Source organism: Somniosus microcephalus, chromosome 2 (genome assembly GCF_052327205.1).
Source record: "Somniosus microcephalus isolate GS21.2 chromosome 2, FLI_Smic_1.0, whole genome shotgun sequence".
NCBI classification, from domain to species: Eukaryota; Metazoa; Chordata; class Chondrichthyes; order Squaliformes; family Somniosidae; genus Somniosus; species Somniosus microcephalus.
Window position 1 is genome coordinate 281,969,012 of NC_140988.1, and position 20,824 is coordinate 281,989,835.

Genomic DNA, 20,824 nt, shown 5'->3' on the forward strand with positions numbered 1-20,824 from the left:
CTCCTCCAGGCCTAGATCACAGCTCTGGTCCACTGCATATTCCTTTCCCCTGCTCACTGTTGATGCCTGAGCCTTCAGGCAACCCACCCTTGGACTATGGAATTCTCTTTCTAAACCTCTTCCCATTGGAACCTTTCCCCTCTCCTTCAAAAGCCATCCTTAAAACCTTCCTCTTTAATCATGCTTTCTGTTAACCCGTCTTCTCTCCTACCACTTGCTCAGTGTCCACCATCCTACTATAAAGTGTCTTGGAACATTTTGTTGCATGAAAGGGGCGACATAAATGTTCATATTTGTTGTGACTTCTAGGACTCAATTGCATCCAAAGTGCTATTTAATTTAGCTGCAACAATTGGGAAAGACTGCCTGATTAACAATGAACAATTTCATTACCACTTCCCTTTCCAAATGTATTTTCTTCTGCTGTTTTTATTACCCACATTACTGCACCATTCCACTAGCAGTGGGCTGAGCAAGTGACATGGTCCCAGCTCTTTGCCTTTGCAGCTGTTTAAGCGACCAACATACCAGAGTAATTTGGGCAATAATAATAATTCTTTAGTATTACCTCCAGAATGAAAGTACATAGGTTGACGCATTAGAATTCACACAAACTGAGCTCCTCACCACAATTAGTCTACTCGGCACAACTGTCAACATCGAGGAACTATGAGAAATTAGAAAAATATATTGACAGATCACAATCCCATTTAAACAGAGTTGTATGTACTTGTAAGGGCGACTCATGTAAAAATAGGTCTGGAACCGAATATTGGCAAGGTGCTTCCTGAGGGATAGAAGGAAAAGTCAGAGGTTGAGATAGTGTTGTTTGCTCTCACACATTTCCTAGTAGCCAGTTACTGAGAAGCATTCGTAGAATCTTGGCAACAGGCTACCTGCCTCTCATAGTCGTGGCATGGGGGGAAGCAAAAGAGTTCAAAAACAGGGGATAAAAATAAATTAAAATTACAGAGGAAGCAGAAGATTAAAAACAATATTTATCTACCTCTAATAAATGTTTGGGCCTCTGAATGTGACCTGAACCCATTTAACGCTGATATGAAGAATATCAAATCAAGCCCCTTCTTAATGTTTTTCGATGGCTCCAAAAGACAACACTGTAGGGAGCCTCCACTGTATTTGTTTAGAAAATACTATTTTTATTGATGCCGAGTTTTTACAGTACAGTTGAAACCTAATAAATGCTTAACTAATTTGCCATGGAATCCAATGGGTGTAGCTGGGCTGCTGTATAACAGAAGTGATTTGGAATAGAATCATAGAAATTTACAGCACAGAAGGAGGCCATTCAGCCCATTTTGTCCATGCCGGCCGACAAAGAGCTATCCAGCCTAATCCCACTTTCCAGCACTTGATCCGTAGCCTTGTAGGTTATGTCACTTCAAGTGCATATCCAAGTACTTTTTAAATGTGATGAGGGTCTCTGCCTCTACCACCCTTTCAGGCAGTGAGTTCCAGACCCCCACCACCTACTGGGTGAAAAAAATTCTCCACAAATCCCCTCTAAACCTCCGACCAATTACTTTAAATCTATGCCCCCTGGTTATTGACCCTTCTGCTGAGGGAAATGGGTCCTTCCTATCCACTCTATCTCGGCCCCTCATAACTTTATACACCTCAATTAGGTCTCCCCTCAGCCTCCTCTGTTCAAAAGAAAACAACTCCAGCCTATCCAAACTTTCCTCATAGCTAAAATTCCCCAGCCCAGGCGCAACATCCTCGTAAATCTACTCTGCACCCCCTCTAGTGTAATCACATCCTTCCTGTAATGTGGTGACCAGAACTGCACGCAGTATTCTAGCTGCAGCCTAACTAGTGTTTTATACAGTTCAAGCATAACTTCCCTGTTCTTATATTCTATGCCTCGGCTAATAAAGGCAAGTATCCCGTGTGCCTTCTTAACCACCTTATCTACCTGTCCTGCTACCTTCAGGGATCTGTGGACATGTACTCCAAAGTCCCTCTGATCTTCTGCACTTCTCAGTGTCCTACCATTTAATGTGTATTCCCTTGTCTTGTTAGCCCTCCCCAAATGCATTACCTCACACATCTCCAGATTGAATTCCATTTGCCACTGTTCTGCCCACCTGACCAGTCCATTGATATCTTCCTGCAGTCTGCAGCTTTCTTCTTCATTATCAACCACACGGCCAATTTTTGTATCATCTGCAAACTTCTTAATCATACTTCCTACATTCAAGTCCAAATCATTGGTATATGTCACAAAAAGCAAAGGACCCATTACTGGGCCCTGCAGAACCCCATTAGAAACAGCCTTCCAGTCACAAAAACACCCTTTGACGATTACCCTTTGTTTCCTGCCTCTGAGCCAATTTTGGATCCAATTTGTCACTTTGTTTGGATCCCATGGGTTTTTACTTTCATGACCATTTTGCAATGCGGGACTTTATCAAAAGCCTTGCTAAAATCCATATAGACTACATCAAATGCCCTACCCTCATCGACCCTCCATGTTACCTCCTCAAAAAATTCAATCAAGTTAGGCAGACATGACATTCCCTTAACAAATCCATGCTGACTGTCCCTGATTAATCCGTGTCTTTCTAAATGAAGATTTATCCTGTCCCTCAGAATTTTTTCCAATAATTTTCCCACCACCAAGGTTAGGCTGACTGGCCTCTAATTACTCAGTCTATCCCTTTCTCCCTCTTTAAACAACGGTACCACGTTAGCAGTCCTCCAGTCCTCTGGCACCACACCTGCAGCCAGAGGGGATTAGAAAATGATGGTCAGAGCCTGATGGAATGGTACATTATGATTTTATGCCTGGATTAGAGTTTTGCTTGGATAAAGTATGTGTTTGTCCAGACTCTAATGCGCATAGAAAAAAAAATGGCACTGCAAAAGATTCAGTATATTCAGTTGTTAGCTATAATTATTTGCAGTGTGTACAGTGTGCAACATCTGGACCTGACTTGAAACAACACATTCGATAAGGCCCGAAAACAGGCGCCGGGTATCGCGATGCATGATCTGCCCGCGCCCGTTGAAGGTAATGCAGGCAGCATGCGACATTCGTGCTGCCTGCTTATTAACATGATTGATGCATTCAGTCCAGTGCTAAGAGCGCTGCTGAGTGGCTGTGCACTCAGCAGGGGGCCCAGGTTCGTGGGAGGTGATCTCTATTTAAAGCTAGCCTCCAGTTTGAAATGCAGTCTGCACTTCTTAAATGGGAGGTGCTTTCTGAAATAAGCACCTCATTGAAATTATTGTCAAGACAACTGTAAGGTAGCTAGGGCTCAACAGGGCAGAGAAAGGGTACCTAGGTTCTCAGACGCAGCACTCGGGGGCCTTAGTGAAGGGGGTAGAAAGGAGGAGATAGGCCCTCTACCTGCAGGGGGCCAGGAGGTCCTCCAGACTCACTGTAAGACGGCAGTGGGAGCAGATAGCTGAAGTGATCACTGCCAGCCGTCTTTCTCCGAGGAACTGGATCCAGTGCTGAAAGAAGTTTAATGACCTCATATGAGTGGTTAAGGTCAGTGAATGCATCTTCAAATGCCATATCTCACCAACTGCACCACTAACCTCACACACTGCTCAATGCACCACACCCCTATCAAGCACCTACCAGCAATCTCTGTCAATCACAACTCATACCTCACATTCGTAGCTTCACCTCACCCTCACACACTTAGCACTGCTGCAAGCCTCACACCCACATTTCACACCTTGCCCTCTCAACCATGACAGGCACATCACCCAAACACATTGCACCACACTCACTGACACACTTCCATTTCTCTTGCAGGCCAAGGTAGCTTATAACCACAGACAGTAGCAGCTAACGGACAGGGGATGGGCAAGCCTGCATATCCTGACTCAGCTGGAGGAGACCATGCTTGACATTATTGGAGGGGCTGTCACTGAGGCTGTGGTGATCGGCAAGGCTGAAACCATTGAAGATGATGGTATGCACATACCTAATCTTCCTTCTCACATCCCACTTCCCCCTCATCCCACAATCTCTTCTCACTTACAAGCTGCCGATGGTATAAGCATGCACCGATTGCTTTTCTCCACCCCCCTCACCACAACCCTACCATTGTGCCTTTCTCCTTTCAGATACCCAAGAACTTCAAGCTTCCCAGCCAGTGCAGGAAGAACAAGAGGAGAGCAATGGAGAAGAAGAGGCACCGTCACTCGATCTAACACTCGCAGGCACCAGCTCAGAAACTGGCACGGCCCGCACTTTAGAGGGTAGTACAGAGGCGGGATCTGCACGTGGTAAGTCACCGGGCATGAGCAGCCTGCAGCTAGGGCAGGGGGAAAGGGTATTGCAGGTGCCAGCTCCCCGGAGGGTGAGGTCGCACGCAAGTTCTGCTGCAGAGGACTCAGATGAGGACTTCGATGGGGCGACCTTCAGAAGAAGGGTGATGGGCATGCACACAGAAATATATATTCAACAGAGAGAATATATTCACACAGAGTATATTCAAGACAGAGAACGATATATTTTTGGATACTAAGGGACTCAAGGGATATGGGGATAGTACGGAAAGATAGAGATGAGGCCGAAGATCAGCCATGATCTTAGGCTCGAAGGGCCAAATGGCATATTCCTGCTCCTATTTCTTACATTCTTAAGTTCTTAAATGCCAGGTGCAATGGCAGGTCTGCCAGAGAGCCTGTTGTCACTGTCAAGGAGCATGGAGGAGTCCAGCTCCAACTTTGCACTGGGCTTTGCGCAGAGTTTGGAGCCCATGATTTCCAGGATGAAGTGATGGGCAAATCCATTAGAGCACTTGTGGACCCAACCATGATGCAGGTTCTGATGGGCAATGTCTCAGCCTCCATTGCAGCATAAGCAGGAATGACCCAACATCTGCGTGCTGTAGTGGAAGCTCAGACTGCTCTCATACCGGCTCAACCTGCTGCCACGCAAGCTCAGACTACTGCCACCATGGCTGCATTTATCAGTGTGGAAAGGGGCTTGCAGGGTTTCACAGCAGTCCAGCAATTCGCCCCCCAACAGACTACTAGGATTGCTGAGACACCACCCATGGCTCTGTGGAGCCGAACCTGTCCTCTCTCAGGATGGCAGCATTCGTACTCCCACAACTGCCACTCCGCCAGTGCCTGTCAGCCAGCCATCCCAGACTGCTGCCGCCCATGCCGAGGTGGTGCAGTCTACAGCTGGGCCTTCTAGTCCCAGATCTGCTTGAGGTCATCCTCCAAGTCCATCTGAAGTCTCCCCCACTGAAAGTCAGCAGCTTTCCACCAGCCATGCTGCAGCCACTGGGGTAGCACTTCGTAGGAGCACTAGGATAGGCAAAGGCACACAGAAGACAGGCACCATTGAAATGACAAGGGTGATTAGTTGACTTTGTTAAGTAGTATTGGATTGAATCATTTATAAATTATGTTTGGAATGTTTGTTTTATGGTGGCTTTCATTTCAGCATTATGACCAAGCGAACAGTGTGATGTTCCATGACAGAGGGATGGTAAGGCGGGGAGGTGTTGAGCAATGGGAATCTGGGGTTTCAGTCAGGTGAAGCAGAGTTTGATGATGCGCTAATGGACAGCCCGTCCAGATTGTGGATTTACAGTCTGCCTCCACCCCTCCTCATCCTCCTCCTCCTTCTCCTCTCCCTCCTCCTCCTTCTCCTCTCCCTCGTTGTCCTCCTCCTCCTCCTTCTCCTCTCCCTCCTCCTCCTCCTTCTCCTCTCCCTCCTCCTCCTCCTCCTCCTTCTCCTCTCACTCCTCCTCCTCCTCCTCCTCCACCTCCTCTCCCTCATCCTCCTCCTCCTGAGGTGGTCACGGAATCCATGATGGCAAGAGCTGCACTCTCTTGATAGCCAAGTTGTGGCGGATGCAGCAGACCACCATGAATTGGGACACCTGCTCTGGCGAGTACTGGAGGGCTCCTCCCGAGCGGTCAAGGCAGCGGAACGGTTGCTTGAGCACCCCGATGGTTTGCTTGACGACGTTCCTTGTGGCAGCATGGCTCTCATTATTTGATTGCTGACCATGAGTGGTGGCATTGCAGAGGGGAGTAATCAGTCAGGTGTAGAGCGGATAGCCCTTGTCACCTAGCAGCCTCCCTCAGGTTTGACGTGGTGGCTGGAAGATTGCTGGCACAGCGGACTGGTGCAGGATGAAGGCATCATGACTGCTGCCAGGATAGTGGGCATTCACCATCATGATGAGCTGGGCATGGCCGCAAAACAACTGCACATTAAGTGTGTGGTAGCCTTTGTGGTTACAGAACATCTTAGCATTGAGATGCGGTGCCCACAAAGCCACGTGTGTGCAGTCGATGGCGCCCTTCACCATGGAGAAGTCCGATATCCTGGCAAAGCCACGTGCATGCTCCTTCTGTTTCTCTCTGTTTAGAGAGAAGAAAATGAAGTCCCCTCTCCTAGCATACAGAGCCTCTGTGACCTCCTGGATGCAGCGATGGACGGCTAACTGCAAGAAGTTAGCTATGTCGCCTGTTCCAGCCTAGAAGGAGCTGCTGGCAAAAAAATTCAGGGCCACGATCACCTTGAGGGCCACTGGCAGAGCTGTTGTTGCCCTGCTCTGAGGCTGCAGGTCTGGTTCCAAGAGGTGGCAGATTCTGTGACCACCTGCTTGGTGAAGCGGCACCGCCGAACACATTGCTCCTGGCTTAGGTGCAGGCAGGAGACTTAAAACCCTAGGTGGGTAAGGCCTCCTGCTGAGAGCCCTCCTCCCCCTCTACCTCTTCCCTCTGCGAGCAGCTTGTCTTCTTTGCTGCCTCTGCTCCATCTCCCTCTCATGCTGCAGCGCGAGGGGGACGGCAACTAGCGCCCCATGACTGGGAGCAAGTGGTGCAGTCAGAGGCCTTCCAGGAGCAGCCAATGCTTTCCCAATGTCCAGCAGCAGTCCCTGCACATTTAACAACATTTTAAATGTCTTCCAGCAACCCAGTATTCATACAAACTCTGCACGAGCCAGTACAAGAGAAATAATCAACTTACCTGTAAGTTGGATGTATCCCTTTAAATAGCGCTGATGGGGGTCCCTCATGCTGCTGCACTCATGTTCAGCTGTGCGTGTTCAGGAGAGGACATTGAATGGAGAGGCGACATCAAAAATGGCAAATCGTGTGTCAAATCCACCAGAAGTAGGCGGAAGCAAGGCAAATGACAAAAACAGCCATAACTACCGGCGCTAAAGTGCCGAATTTCACAGCCATACTTTCATACTTTGTATGCCGCAGCTTCAGTCTCAGTGGCGAAAGTGTTACAGCTGAGCAAGTGCAGCAACATTTAATTTTACATTTGGGACACTTTGGAGTTGAGGAACAAACAATTTTTAGCTTTTTTTATACAAATCCATTATTCACTATTTACAGACGGCAAAGCCATTTTGCCATTCAGATGAATGACTCTTAAACAGTTGAGCTAAGTTAAAGGACAGTTCCCTTTTCCCTTTTTATTTGAAAATGCGGGTTTAAAAATAGTCTCTATTTAGAGTCTTGTCTTTCCAGGGAGGGAAGTCATTTGTATACTAAATGTGTTCTTTTGATGGAGTGACACCAGGTCTAACCTGATAACAGCTCGGAAATGGAGCTTAGCTTATTGATAGCATTCCTGCCTCTGAGTCAGAAGGTGCAAGGGTCAAACCCTGCTCCTGGTGAGCGGAGACTGGAGCTCAAGCTGGCTCTCAATTCTGGGTTGATGTCCAGTGGGTTACTTGTACCCAGTGGGCTATGGGCGCTCCCCTCCATTGTCTAGGTTGTAAGAGTCCATAAAGGTATAAAGATGGCTACAGCCATGAAAGAAGTTGTCATATAGCAGACTGCTAATCAGCCTGTGAATGTTTCCACTATTCTCCAAGGGAAGAGTGTGAAGAGATGACAACAGCTTGGAAATATAAAGATGGCTTTCTTGGCACTAAAATATCAAAATGTGTTTGACCAAATACTGCTGTCTTAAAAGTATCCAATGCTGCCTAAATATATCCCTCAAGCAAACTTTAGTTTGTAGCAGTAACTGGTGCAGAATTTGTTTTATAGCACCGCAACAAACATAAAAGAGAGCCCAGTATATTTCGGTAAAACTTGTTTAAAAATCTCTAAACTTTCACATTCTTACTGAAAATATAAATGGTTTAAATTAATAGTTTTTTAAAAAGCATGTGCTATTGTCTAACTTCTGACCCGAAGTCACTCACACCACTGTAAAAGAATATTGCAGTTCTTGAACCTGCTAGTCTTTGTTTCAGCATAAAATTGCAAGCATCAGTCTCCTTAGTACATAGGGCTGAAAACTTCTCTCCAACAAGGAAAAAAATTGTCACAAGTCAGAATAGCTTTGGAGTATCTGTAGTGCTTTTCACTGTCACTGAACAACAATTTCATAAACTTTTGAGTTGTCCAAAGAAACTTTGTGTTATATTCTTCATTACCAACTCTATCATAATAGGCAGCATTTAATTTTGCACGGTCTTCATTCAGCAAATGAGAAGTGGAAAAAGTTCCCATACTTTGTAGTGCATGTAAATCATACTTCCACTTCAACACAGAGTAACTGCCAGTGTGGCTTCATCTAGGTGTTGCTGAGTAGGTCTGACATCTACAGTATTTATGTTACTGCACATCTGGACCCTACTGCACATCCAGCTGTGCAGGCATCCAGGTGCCTTGAGATGTGGCAAAGATCAAAAGCAAAACTCTGTGGTATGACTATAGGCAAATATATACACTACAGCAACAGCAGTGAGTGTTCCACTGGTGTGGAACTCATGGCCAGAAGGGAGAGTTGTTGTACCATTGTCAGTGGAAAAAGTTTATAGCACAAGCTTTACAAGTTGAATTCATTATCACTGCATTGCAAAGCAAAACTTATACTATAAACGGGGCTTCTGTGAATCCCACCTCTGTGAGGAATAACTAAGGGTCTACAGTACATGAACAGTGATTTCATCAGTCTTTAATCAATATAGTGTTTATTTTAATATCAGTGACATGTTAGCATTGGAAAGAAGTAGCATGTATATAAAAATAAAAAGGACATCCATGACATGTATTTGCTTCTAGTATCATGTCAGTTTGACATTAAAATATATGCTCATGGCAACTGCAGCTACTTAGGTCAAAACTGTGAGAGTTTTTATAAGGCATTGGGGATCTTTGAAAGGACTAAACTGGGAAGCAATTCTCAGTTATTTAATTACATAGCTGTGGCTGATTGTCTTGCTCAGTGGTCAAGGTGGGAAATGTCTGGTAGTTCACAGAGAGTTAATTTCAATCAGTGTGGTTTAGTGAAGAATGTTATTGTCTGAACTTTGATAGCAGAGTGACAGATTCAGAGGCCTCCCTGCTGGAGCTTTCAGTCTCCTCTTCTGTCTCTTATGACTGTCTTTCTCACTGAAGGGTGTGCAGCCACCTCTGCCCTGAATTGAAACCACCTTTCCTATTCAATCACAGCACAAAACAACAATGGAAGATCTGTGTCTTACTAATCAGATTATAGACTATTTTTTTATATATATATACTTAAAAAAGCCGACACTGACGTATAGAATACAAGGAAAATGTCTTAATTATTACCTGACCAAATAGACTGAACATTCATCATAATGGTTATCTACAAAGGCTCGACTTTAAAAATGTAGAGCATTTTAAAAGCCAAATAAGGTAAATTTAAACTCAACCCTTAACTTTGAAACTTTGTATTAAGGACAATCCTTTTTTCAAATAGGACACAGAAACAATTAATAATGGAGTCTATTAAGGTCTGATTGTTGCCACTAAGAGGGAGGTAGAATTTCAGTCCTTTGAAGTAACTGAGTATGAATCGGGCCTCATTACAGAGATATAATCTACATTCATACATTTATGTTAGTGACTTGAATCTATTGGGAGAGATTGAATTCCGTTACATAGTGCATCTTTACTCTGGAACTTTTCTCAGGCTTTCTCAAATTAATCCAGTAGGTGACCCAATAATACAATGCAGTCGGACACTGAGGGACGCTGCGATACTGGCGCAGTAGATGAGATTGAAAGACAAAGGAGAAAATAAGTCTAGAATTTTTGAATGACTCATAAATGTGTATTGTGATCTATAATATAGACAGCATCACAAAGTGCCTTAGAAAAATGTGGTTTCTACATGTTTTGCAGTTTGTTAAACAGAAAAGAGACAGACTTGTGATTTATGATAAAAACATTTGTAATAATACAAAATGCATGAGCTTTGAAGAGAATACGTAACTTAGAGAATGACTCATGTTAGCAATTACAAACTGTTTACTGAAGTTTCTTTAATCCTGTGAGCATAAGAAGCTCTTAAACAGACAGGAAACCTTACATGGTTAAAAAAGAAAAAAAGCAGTGACTAGAAGTGTGAACACTTTGTTTCTTCTACGGAAGCAAAGAGCAGATGATTCATTAAATTAGGACCTCCTTCAAAGCTGGCAAAGGTTAAAAAAGAAACTAATTGTGTCTTTCTGCTCTTCCTGACCAGTATATAATCTGGTTTGCAGGACTCTGCAGACTGGTCTCCTTCACATGTGCAGGAACAGTCAGAAAGCAGCAAGGCTCCAGGTGGCTCTCAAGTACTTCGCTGCCAAAAAAGCCCACGCTGGAAAGCAAGTCCAAAGGGGCTCCCTAGAGGGAGTTGGGTTCAGCCCGGAAGAGAGTGAGATTAGTAAAGCATGACTATACAACCCATGCTGGTGGCCGGCTTTCAGAGGAAAGAGGAACAGTAACGGCAATTAGCAAGGCTGAAAGCTCCAGAAGGCTTACAATCAGTGATCTGCATAGTTCCCTCAGAAGGAATTTTCTTCCAGTACATGGTTTCAGATGTCCACTGCTGCCTGATCCATAACAGGCTGACCACTGCGGTAAGCACATCCCACCTCAGCGTGGTAATCACTGACATTTTTCACCAGGCTTTGACCTGTTTACTTCGAGGCAAAACACTTCTGTCTCTTCAAAGACACCAGCTTCCCTTGAGCTGTCGGGTGTCTTCAACAGATTCAAACCAGCTTTGTGTGCCGTAGCCAAGACAAAGTCAGGTCGCTGCAGCACATCGTACACCTTTGTGGAGTTACGTTATCAACCAGTTCTCAGAAAAGGGCATTCACAAAAAAATCCTTATGTGACCAAACGAATAAAGAAAACACACTGAAGGAATACTTGAGGAGCACAGTAATTCTGCAAAATTTGGAAGGTGGTAAAAGAGATCCCACACTGGAGATGATTCATCACCTGAGCTATGGATATTGATGAACTTCATTCAAAGGATAACAGAGGTCAGACAGAGAAGACCAGCAACAAACTCTCAACCTGCTGCATAAGTGTCCTTGGCATTCCAGTATGTTTCTTTTTATCAGACTTTTTCTAGTGCCAAGAGCTTCAGTACAATGTGGAAATGGATACTGACAAAGGGTGCCTCAGCCTTTACACACCTGGCTTATGTCTTTCTCCTCTTCCTCATCTGTTCTTTGTCTGTTGGCTGCAATGACATCAGCAGAGATATGTTGTCTCCAAATATCACAAGCTCTTCATCCAGCCTGGGAAGGCATGTGCGCAGCTACAAGTACCTGGAAGGAGATGTGCGGTGGAGGAAGCTGTTCTCTTTCACCAAGTACTTTCTCAAGATCGATAGGAATGGCAAGGTCGGCGGAACAAAGAAGGAAAACTGTCCCTTCAGTGAGTATCCTCATTCCGTTTCTTCTAAATGTTAGTTTTATTTTAAAAAATTGGAACAGCTGATTTTTTTTTAGCAATAACACATTGCTTCATAAATACAGACTTCTTGCATGCTTCAAGCAGGAGCTTTAAAGCATGAATGGTTGCCTGTTATTAGTAGTTCTTGCATAATTGCTGGGATGATTGTTGCATAATGATTTTCTTTTATAGCAGTTAATATTATCCAAGGGATCTCTAAATTGCTACCAAAGCCTTAAAATAATTACTGAGTGCCATTGAAGCCATTTTATACAAAGTTAAGGACATTGAGTCTTTTACAAGTTTAAAAAAAAGTGCCTGGTTCTGTTTTTGATTTCTTTTCCCGCATGTTGCTTTGAGTGATTGCAGTTTAAGAGGCAAAGTTAAGGCATCACTACAGCTATTTGTCTTCTCCGATGCCTTCTTGCTGGTAACTCGATACTATTCCATGTCTGTATTGTCAGTAACATATGTGGCACTTTGTGGATCCTTGTGGTATTCTGTAATTTTATGAGTTCTTGTCATATTCCTTTGTGGCATTTTAAGCTTCTAAACGCTACGATCAGCAAAATATACCCCAATACAAATACAGTACATTTCAGTTTATTTGAAGAATAAATCCTTTTAAAATCGTCATGTTTTCCTTCTGCGTGAGTCTTGTATTAAACAGTGAAGATTTAGTTTAAAGTCTCTAGTGTCTTAAAAACTGGAAGAAAAATGTGGCATTCAGTTAGTTAAATGGAAGATTTCTTTTTTATTTCAACATAACATCTGACGTTATCAGTGTCAATGTTTTGGCATCTTTCCTCTCCTTCGCAAGAGTAACATTTACCATGAGACCAGATTAGATTAATTGTGGTCTCTTTGGCCCCATCTGTCCATATTTGTTTCATAATGTCCAAAATGCACAAGTCTTATTTCTGTGTTCTGGAATCTCTTAAGTATACAATCACTATTGCATAATAAATAAAGGAGTGGAGGAAAAATGTACGATTACTTATTAATGAAACTGCATCTTAAAAACTGTTTTCAGTTTAAACACAGTATAGAAAAAGAAAATTCTGAACACGCACAGTAGGTTAAACAGCATCGGGAAGAGAGAGATTAATTTTTCACTCTCGGGTCTTGCTTTATCAGAATAAAATGCAAAATGGACGAACTGATCATTTATTTTTTAACTAATAATCACTTTTAACCAATAATCGGAATTGGTCTGAATTAAAATCCATACTACAGTAACTTTCAAGGTTATTAAATATGTTTTCTGTTCCTGTTGTTCAACAGCAGGAACATATTAAGACTGTGAAATGTGAAAAGGCCATTCAGTCTATCCAGCTCATTTCAGAGTTTGCCAACATTCTGTGATTGTGTCGTTGACAGGCTGTTTTATTTGTTTCCTGTAACAACAGTAAGTCTGTATCCTTCCACTCCCTAATCAGAAACGTGTCTATTCCTTGTGTCAGTGATCATATGACCCAGCACTCGCCACACTTGGTGGCAATTTGCTCCATGAATTTATGACTCTTGAGTCTGAATAAGCCACCTCTTCAATCATATTTAGTCTGCGGTTAGCTAAGCTTGTAATCATAGGCTTATAATCAGTTATGCAACAGTGGCCACTGGGGTATAGAAAATATATTAGAATTTAAATTAATATCAGTTTTCAGTTAATTTTTTCAGTCTCTTTCATAGTAAGTTAAACAAAAATGTTAGAATGGAATCAAAATGCATTTTTGAATATCTTGCAAGGCAAAATAAAAGTGTTGCACCCAACTTGAATCTGCTGTACTTCAAGGATCGTTAACTTTTCAAGTATGGAATATTTTCCTCAAAGATTCCAATAAAGTTGTAGTGAGGTGTTTAGAAAATACATCATTTCAATCCTCGCCAAGGACCAGGATGAAAGAAACACAGAAAATAGTGTCAAATGAGAGTCATTTTAAGTGAAATGATGAGGCATTGATACACATTATCTTTAATTTCTGAATTTTAAAACTTTTGACATAACCTGGAAAGAGATTTTCAGTTCATGACCTTTAGTAACACTGGCAGCAACATAAAGCGAATGAGCAAAAATGATGGGCTCTGGAGTGATGGGTGACTGTGTGACACTTAAGGCATTATCATAATTATTGGCTAGGATCATTATTTTAACACAAGTATAGTGTCATTGAGATGTTGTCTTAATGCTTTGTAATTACAAGGGTACAAAGTCTTGTCGCACCTATGCCATCCCTCCAAATTGATGCCTTATTGTGGTTTCTAACCTAAGACCTTGGTATCACTTCTCAAACCTGAATGATATGCTTGGGGCTACTTTTATTCGAAATAAGCTACAAATTAGCTCTTTAATTATAATATTATAGGACTGATTGCCTTTTTGAGGAAAGGTTCAACTTTTGTATTTTTTAATCTTATGACCATATAATAATGAATAAAAAATACCTCCAGTTAAATTAATTATAATTCTAATATACATAACAATTAGCAAAAGTTTTGTTATTCGACTCAATTGCAGTTGTAATTTATTATATAAATTGTGAGACAACCTAAACATAGAATGCCTCTTCCAGTAATATGACTAGCTTTTGGTAGCGTTACCAAGTGGCTGATTTCTCACATGCCAAGCAATATATTTTTTTAAATGGCCACCGTATTGACATGTTAAAATTATCAAGAAACAACAATCTCAAAAACTTGGCTGAGCTGGTGAAAAATGATTAAGAGGCAATCCTAGATTAAACCTGGCTGCAGATTTAATCCTCCAAGTAGCTGACATCCCCAGTCTCAATATTGGCTTTGTATGGGGTGGGGGGGGGGGGGCGGTGGTGGTTAGAGTGCTAATACCAGACACTTCCCCAACAGCGAAGGAAATGCGGAGGTGCAGTTGTCCCTGGCCTATCTCAATTACTTCCTAGCGTGTGGTTCAAAGCAGCATTATTTTACTCAGAAATGAACATCAAATTAGTTCTTTAATTATGAGTGTTATAGGAAACATTACCTTTATGAATAAAGATACAATCTGTGTACTGTTTTGAAGTCCTATCTATTATAATAATGAGGGACTAATTACTTCAGTTTAGTTTGGAGGCCTAGGCACAGGTTGCTTGTCCACCCACCTTCGTGACTGCAGTTGATGCATAACCCACAGTATGTTTCGCTAACCTATAGGATAGGTGTAAGGCATTGTTAAAGGGTGGGAACAGAAATAAACATGAAATTGAAAGGATATCAGCAAAAATGACAAACACAGGTTGGTATACAATAAGGAGTAGAATGGAGAAAGTGGTTTGGCAAAATGTTTTAAAACTGGAGCAAAGTTGTTATTAACACAGTAACTCTATTTTCAGGGCAACTCCACTCAAGTACTAATGGAGTAATTGGTTCATTCTTTAAAGTACTCACAGAGTCACTCACACTCAGACAAGGTGTGCGAAGATTAATATCTAATTTATCTTGCAGAACTGCTTCTAGTGGAAATATTCCAGTTTGTGTTCCAAATTCACCTTAGTTATTCTGCAAGGTGGAATCTGAGAGAGGCACCAATACCAAAACAATTGCTCATGCACAAGACTTATATATTCACAGAATCACAGAAACCCCACAGTGCAGATAGAGGCCATTTCGGCCCATCGAGCCTGCACCGACACATATCCCACCCGATCCCCGTAACCCCTACACCAACACATATCCCACCCTATCCCCGTAACCCCACGTATTTAATCCCCCTAACACTAAGGGTCAATTTATCATAGCCAATCAACCTAACCCGCACATCTTTGGACTGTGGGAGGAAACCGGAGCACCCAGAGGAAACCCACGCAAACACGGGGAGAATGTGCAAACTCCACACAGACAGTCGCCCGAGGCCGGATTCGAACCCGGGTCCCTGGCGCTGTGAGGCAACAGTGCTAACCACTATGCCACCGTGCTGTTCACGGTTAATCTACAACAACAACAATTTGTATTTATATAGCGCCTTTAACGTAATAAAATGTCTCAAGGCACTTAATTCTAATCTAAAGTCCAGGATGTATCTAAAAGGAACTTGTGCATGTGTAGCTCTAAAGTCATATGTGCAAACTTACACTTCTGACGCCTTTCACAATATCAGGAGGAGATCTAACAGGCCAGAATGTGAAATTGCACTGCTCATCTATATAGAAAGGTTGAGAGGCAGAACAAAATAGTTGTCCCAACAGTAAATGTTGCCAATGGCAGTGATTTATATTTGGCGCTGTGATGCTTTACCTTCGGAGGAAGCTTCAAAATCGTATCTGGAGAGAACATTTTGATATAAATGGAGTTCAAGGAGGTATCTCTGAAAAACCAAATTATTTTTGGCCATATGAGTTTCTTTAACCCAGCAACAACAGTCTAGAAATTGCTATTGGTTTAAAGTTTTACGCTAATGGCAATTGACCAGAAAATATCAGGAGTGCCGTATACCCTCTCTTACCATATGTTTCCTGACACTAACTGCGAGAGGGCAAAAGTCAAGTGCAAGCATTATTGTACCCAAATCATTGGAGTAGGACAATTAAGCATCAGATAAGGTACTTAAGGGGACTGCGCCTACATTGTTGCAGTTACCCATCACTGGTAAGGTGCATTAAGCTCGCTCAGATGGAACAAGAGTTAATAGAGAAGCTGTACTAAGAAAGCTGGAATTTTCATTTAAAGGTGAGTAAATTCAAACCTTGTTTCCAAATTGTAGCCGCTCAGGGGACCTCATTCAGTGCTCTGGACTTAGAAGGGCAAGCAAGGGCAGGTAAGGCATCTTCGTAACGTCAGTTGGCAAGGGTAGTGTACCGACAAGTCCTGCCACCATGCACCGCACCTGGGTTCCTGTACCGGACACAGTTAGGTGGTGATGACACTCTGTGTTTCATAAACTCCAACTTGTCCAAAACTCTGCTGGAGTGCCACACTAGTTACACTTTTCCATCACTCCTATCCTCGCTGATCTACAATGGCTCCCCATCCCCCAAGACCATAAATGTAAAATTTTTGTACTTGTCTTTAAATCCACCCCCCGCCCCCCCCACCCCACCCCACTCTATCCCTGCAACCTCCTCCGGCCCTTCATCCCACCCATACACGCCACTCCTGTGACTCCGGCCTCTTGAACATTCCCCCCTTCATTTGCCCTGCCATTGGTGGCAGAGCCTGCAGCTGCTTGGGATTCTCTGGAATTTCCTCACAAATCCTTTCCCCACTATCTCTTGTTTTCCTGGACCAAAACCCATGTGCCTATCTGTGAAGCGCCTTGGGACATTTTATACATTTAATAAACTACACAAATGCAAGTTGTTGTTTTTGTTGAGATGTGTCTAAGGCAGCTGGGGAGCCATTGACAGAGCCACAAATTACAGGCTGCACAGCAAGTGGCCATCGAATTCCGATGCATTGGACTGCTTCCAGTACGAGCACTCGGGACAGCTACAGTGTCAAAGAGACTGTAGATACTCAGCTACATCCATTTGAGCACTAAACGATAATAGTATCATGGGAAGGTAATTTTACAGGATGCTGGCTTTCCCAGAGTGCAGATGGTCATCAGCTGCACCCATATTGTTAATCAGGCCCCTGTGGAGAAGGTTGCGCACTATATGGCCCCAAATGGATTTTTAAATCCCAATGTGGAAATGGTATGTAACTTAGCCCACATCCTATGAACAAACAAAAAAAAGTCTGTCCTAATACCTCCTTATGTAGCCCTCTCCTTCCTAACCATTTCCCATCCTGTCCCCTCACCAGGGTAACTGAGCTCAAAACCCTAACTTCAGTGCAAAACACTGATGGTTGGTATGTCTGATGCATTTATTTGAAAGCAATCATTTGGGCTATCTTTATTTGAAGGGAAATCAGAAGTGGCGTCATACCATATGCAGTGATGGCATATGACACTCATGTGTCAACCACAGCCAGAGTGCAATTGCAATGAGGCTTATGCCACAACCAGAATGATTATCAAACATAACTCTGGTGTCTTGAAGCAGTGCTTCACATGTCTGATTTGAACGGGGGGAGCCTTACACTACAGACCCCCGTCCAGAATAATTGTCATCTGCTGCAGGCTCCATAACTTTACCTTGAAAAGAGGCTTCAGCATGCAGCTCAATGACCAGGATGTCAACAACAACAACAACTTGCATTTACTGTATATAGCACCTTTAACATTGTAAAACATCCCAAGGTGCTTCACAGGAGTGATTATCAATCAAAATTTTACATTGAGCTACATAAGGAGGTATTAGGACAGACTTTTTTTTTTATTCGTTCATGGGATGTGGGCATCGCTGGCAAGGCCAGCATTTATTGCCCTTCCCTAGTTGCCCATGAGAAGGTGGTGGTGAGCTGCCTTCTTGAACCGCTGCAGTCCGTGTGGTGAAGGTACTCCCACAGTGCTGTTAGGGAGGGAGTTCCAGGACTTGGTCAAAGAGGTAGGCTTTAAGGAGCATCTTAAAGGAGCAGAGAGAGGTAGAGAATGGAGAGGTTTAGGGAGGGAATTCCAGAGCTTAGGGCCTAGGCAGCTGAAGGCATGGATGCCAATGGTGGGGCGGTTAAAATACAGGATGCACAAGAGGCCAGAATTGGAGGAGTGCAGACATCTCGGAGGGTAGTGGGGCTGGAGGAGGTTACAGAGATAGGGAGGGATGAGGCCATGGATGGATTTGAATACAAGGATGAGAATTTTAAAATCAAGGCTTTGCCAGACCAGGAGTCAATCTCGGTCAGCGAGCACAGGGGTGATATCAGAGCAATGGCAGAGTAAGTGGTGGAAATGTCAAAGAGAAATTAGCGGTCATACCTGCCATAGAGCGAGGAAAACTGGTGCACCAGGCACAAATTCCAGGTGGCTTCTAAGGAATACCACAGCTACACCATTTGTTCTGTGGGCAAACCACATCTGCCAAGTAACTCGACCCAAACCATCCTCTCCTACATTTTCATACTCAGTTCTTCAAAAAACATCGACCACCACTTAATACTGCACTCCTGCTATATTGTAACCAATAACAAATAAATACTCAGCACAATGTTCAAGTTATCATTTATTTCTTCTTTTATGTAGTGTGAGAATGTAGGCAGTTTGAGTTAGAAATAGGTTGCTCCTTTGTGCTTGGTACTTTGTTTTAGATGTGGGATAACTAAGCTCCTACTCCTTCTAAGTGATTCCTTGTGGCAGGACTAAGTGTGCTGCCTGGCTGCAGATTTGCACTGACCGCCTGCTGGATTTGTGATGGCCAGAGACCTCCTTGGATTCTGCATTAAAAAGAGTCCTGGATGTGGGTCAACCCTCTGTGGTGACTGACTGCTGTTGCCTGCTCCATAGGTCTGCCCTTCCTTGGTTTCACGTCTATCTACCTAATCGCATTAAGAGCATCCATAGCAATGGTTTTTTGCCCCACCCCCACACCATTACCCCCAGTGTCCCTTAAGGACTCATGCTTGGCTCTGTAGTGTCCAAGGATCAATAATACTCAGACTGCAGGAGAACAATAAAACAGGTATTTACTTGAACAGAGGGTACTCTTTTATTTGGGCCCAAAAAAAACCCAATTGGACTGTAAATAAACAAAAGTTCAACTAAAACTTAACAAATCAAATTAAAATTTGGTTTTCCGGGTTGATAATGCACTCCAGTCCCCGCGGCGCCCACCGGTCGCAGAAATACTCAAGCACGCCGGCGGACACCGCGTGCTCCATCTCCAGGGCCACCCGGGCGCGAACATGGCCGCGGAAGAGAGGCACGCAATCCGGCTGGACGACCCCCTCGACTGCCCGCTGCCTGGACCAATTGATGGCTCTTTTAGCCAGGCCCAGGAGCAGGCCCACAAGGAGGTCCTCCAACCTGTCCGCTCCCCTTCGCACCGGGTGACCGTAGATCAAGAGCGTGGGACTGAAGCGCAACCAAAAATCGAGGAGCAGCCCCTTCAAGTAGTGAAAGAGGGGCTGCAACCTCTCACACTCCATATAAACATGAAACACGGACTCCTCCAGGCCGCAAAAAATGCAGGCGGCCTGGGAGTCCGTGAACCTACTTAAAACCTTATTGCACGGGACCGCTCCATGCAACACCCTCCAAGCCAAGTCCCCGATGGAACAAGGGAGGACTCCCGCGTAGAGAGCCCTCCATTGGGGACCTCCACCACCGCCAGTCGGCAAGACGCCACGCCAAGGCGTGTCCGGACAGTAGACGAAGATGGCAAAGTGGAGAGTGTGCAGGAGCAGCCCGTACAGGAAACCCCTCCGCGCGGAATGAAAAGGCACGGAGGGTATTTCCTCGAGACGGCTCAAGTTGTGAGGCGCCGGTTCCCGAGGGGAGTTTCGGGGCCGGGCGCCGATGAGGAATTCCGTCCGAACGGGGGTAAGCTCGGACGGGATCGCCCCACGGGCTTGAGCCGCCTCGATACACCTAGTGGAGTCGGGGCCCAGTGCCGCTTTCACCGATTCGATGGCTTCGACCGCGAGCCGGACGTTGGCCCAGGACAGGCGCGCGCCAGCTCCTCCGGCGCCATCCAGCCCGCTCCTCCGCCATCGAGCAGGTCCCCGACTCTGGTCACCTTGCCAAGCACAGCCCTGCCCTCCGCCAGCCGCCCGAACCCGCGTTCGTGGATGTGCGGATTCCTGAGCAGCGGCTCCCGAAGGAGAGCCGCCGCTCCTGACGGGGGAGAGCTCCGGCTGGAAGCGACGTAGTTCCAAACCCATAGCACTTCCTGGTAGAAGACAGGCTGCTCCCGCAGGCCGGCACGCCTGCCGTCCACTTTCGCGAACAGGAGCTGCGTGTCGTAATTGAAGCCGTGCAGCTGGCGGAAGAAAAACGTCGCCAGCACACACCATCTCGGAGGATTCTCGACGTACAGGTATCTCTGCAGCATCTGAAGACGGAAAGTCGCAGCCTGGGTGCGAAGGCACACCAGTGCCTGACCGCCCTCCCTAAGCGGGAGACACAGAACCGCGGCAGAGACCCAGTGCTTCCTTTTGTCCCAGAAGAAGTCGATGAGCTTCTTCTGCATCTTGGCAACAAACGCAGGGGGAGGGATCAAAGTGACCAACCGGTACCACAACATGGCGGCCACCAGCTGGTTTATGACCAGCGCTCAACCCCTGTAGGACAACACTCGGAGCAGTC

At 44.6% G+C, this 20,824-nt stretch overlaps 1 protein-coding gene across 2 annotated transcripts in view; it reads left to right on the forward strand.

The window, feature by feature from the left end:
- The window catches only part of fgf10a (fibroblast growth factor 10a), a 238,236-nt gene that overhangs the window by 79,208 nt on the left and 138,204 nt on the right, over nt 1-20,824 (forward strand). Inside the window, exon 2 of one of the 2 annotated variants that reach the window (XM_085972675.1) lies at nt 10,478-11,667. In XM_085972675.1, coding sequence (XP_085828801.1) covers nt 11,379-11,667 — 289 coding nt within the window. In that variant the 5' untranslated portion in view covers nt 10,478-11,378. Of the gene's footprint in view, nt 1-10,402; nt 11,668-20,824 lie in introns of those variants that run through there. The other variant, XM_085972685.1, reaches the window with a different exon arrangement.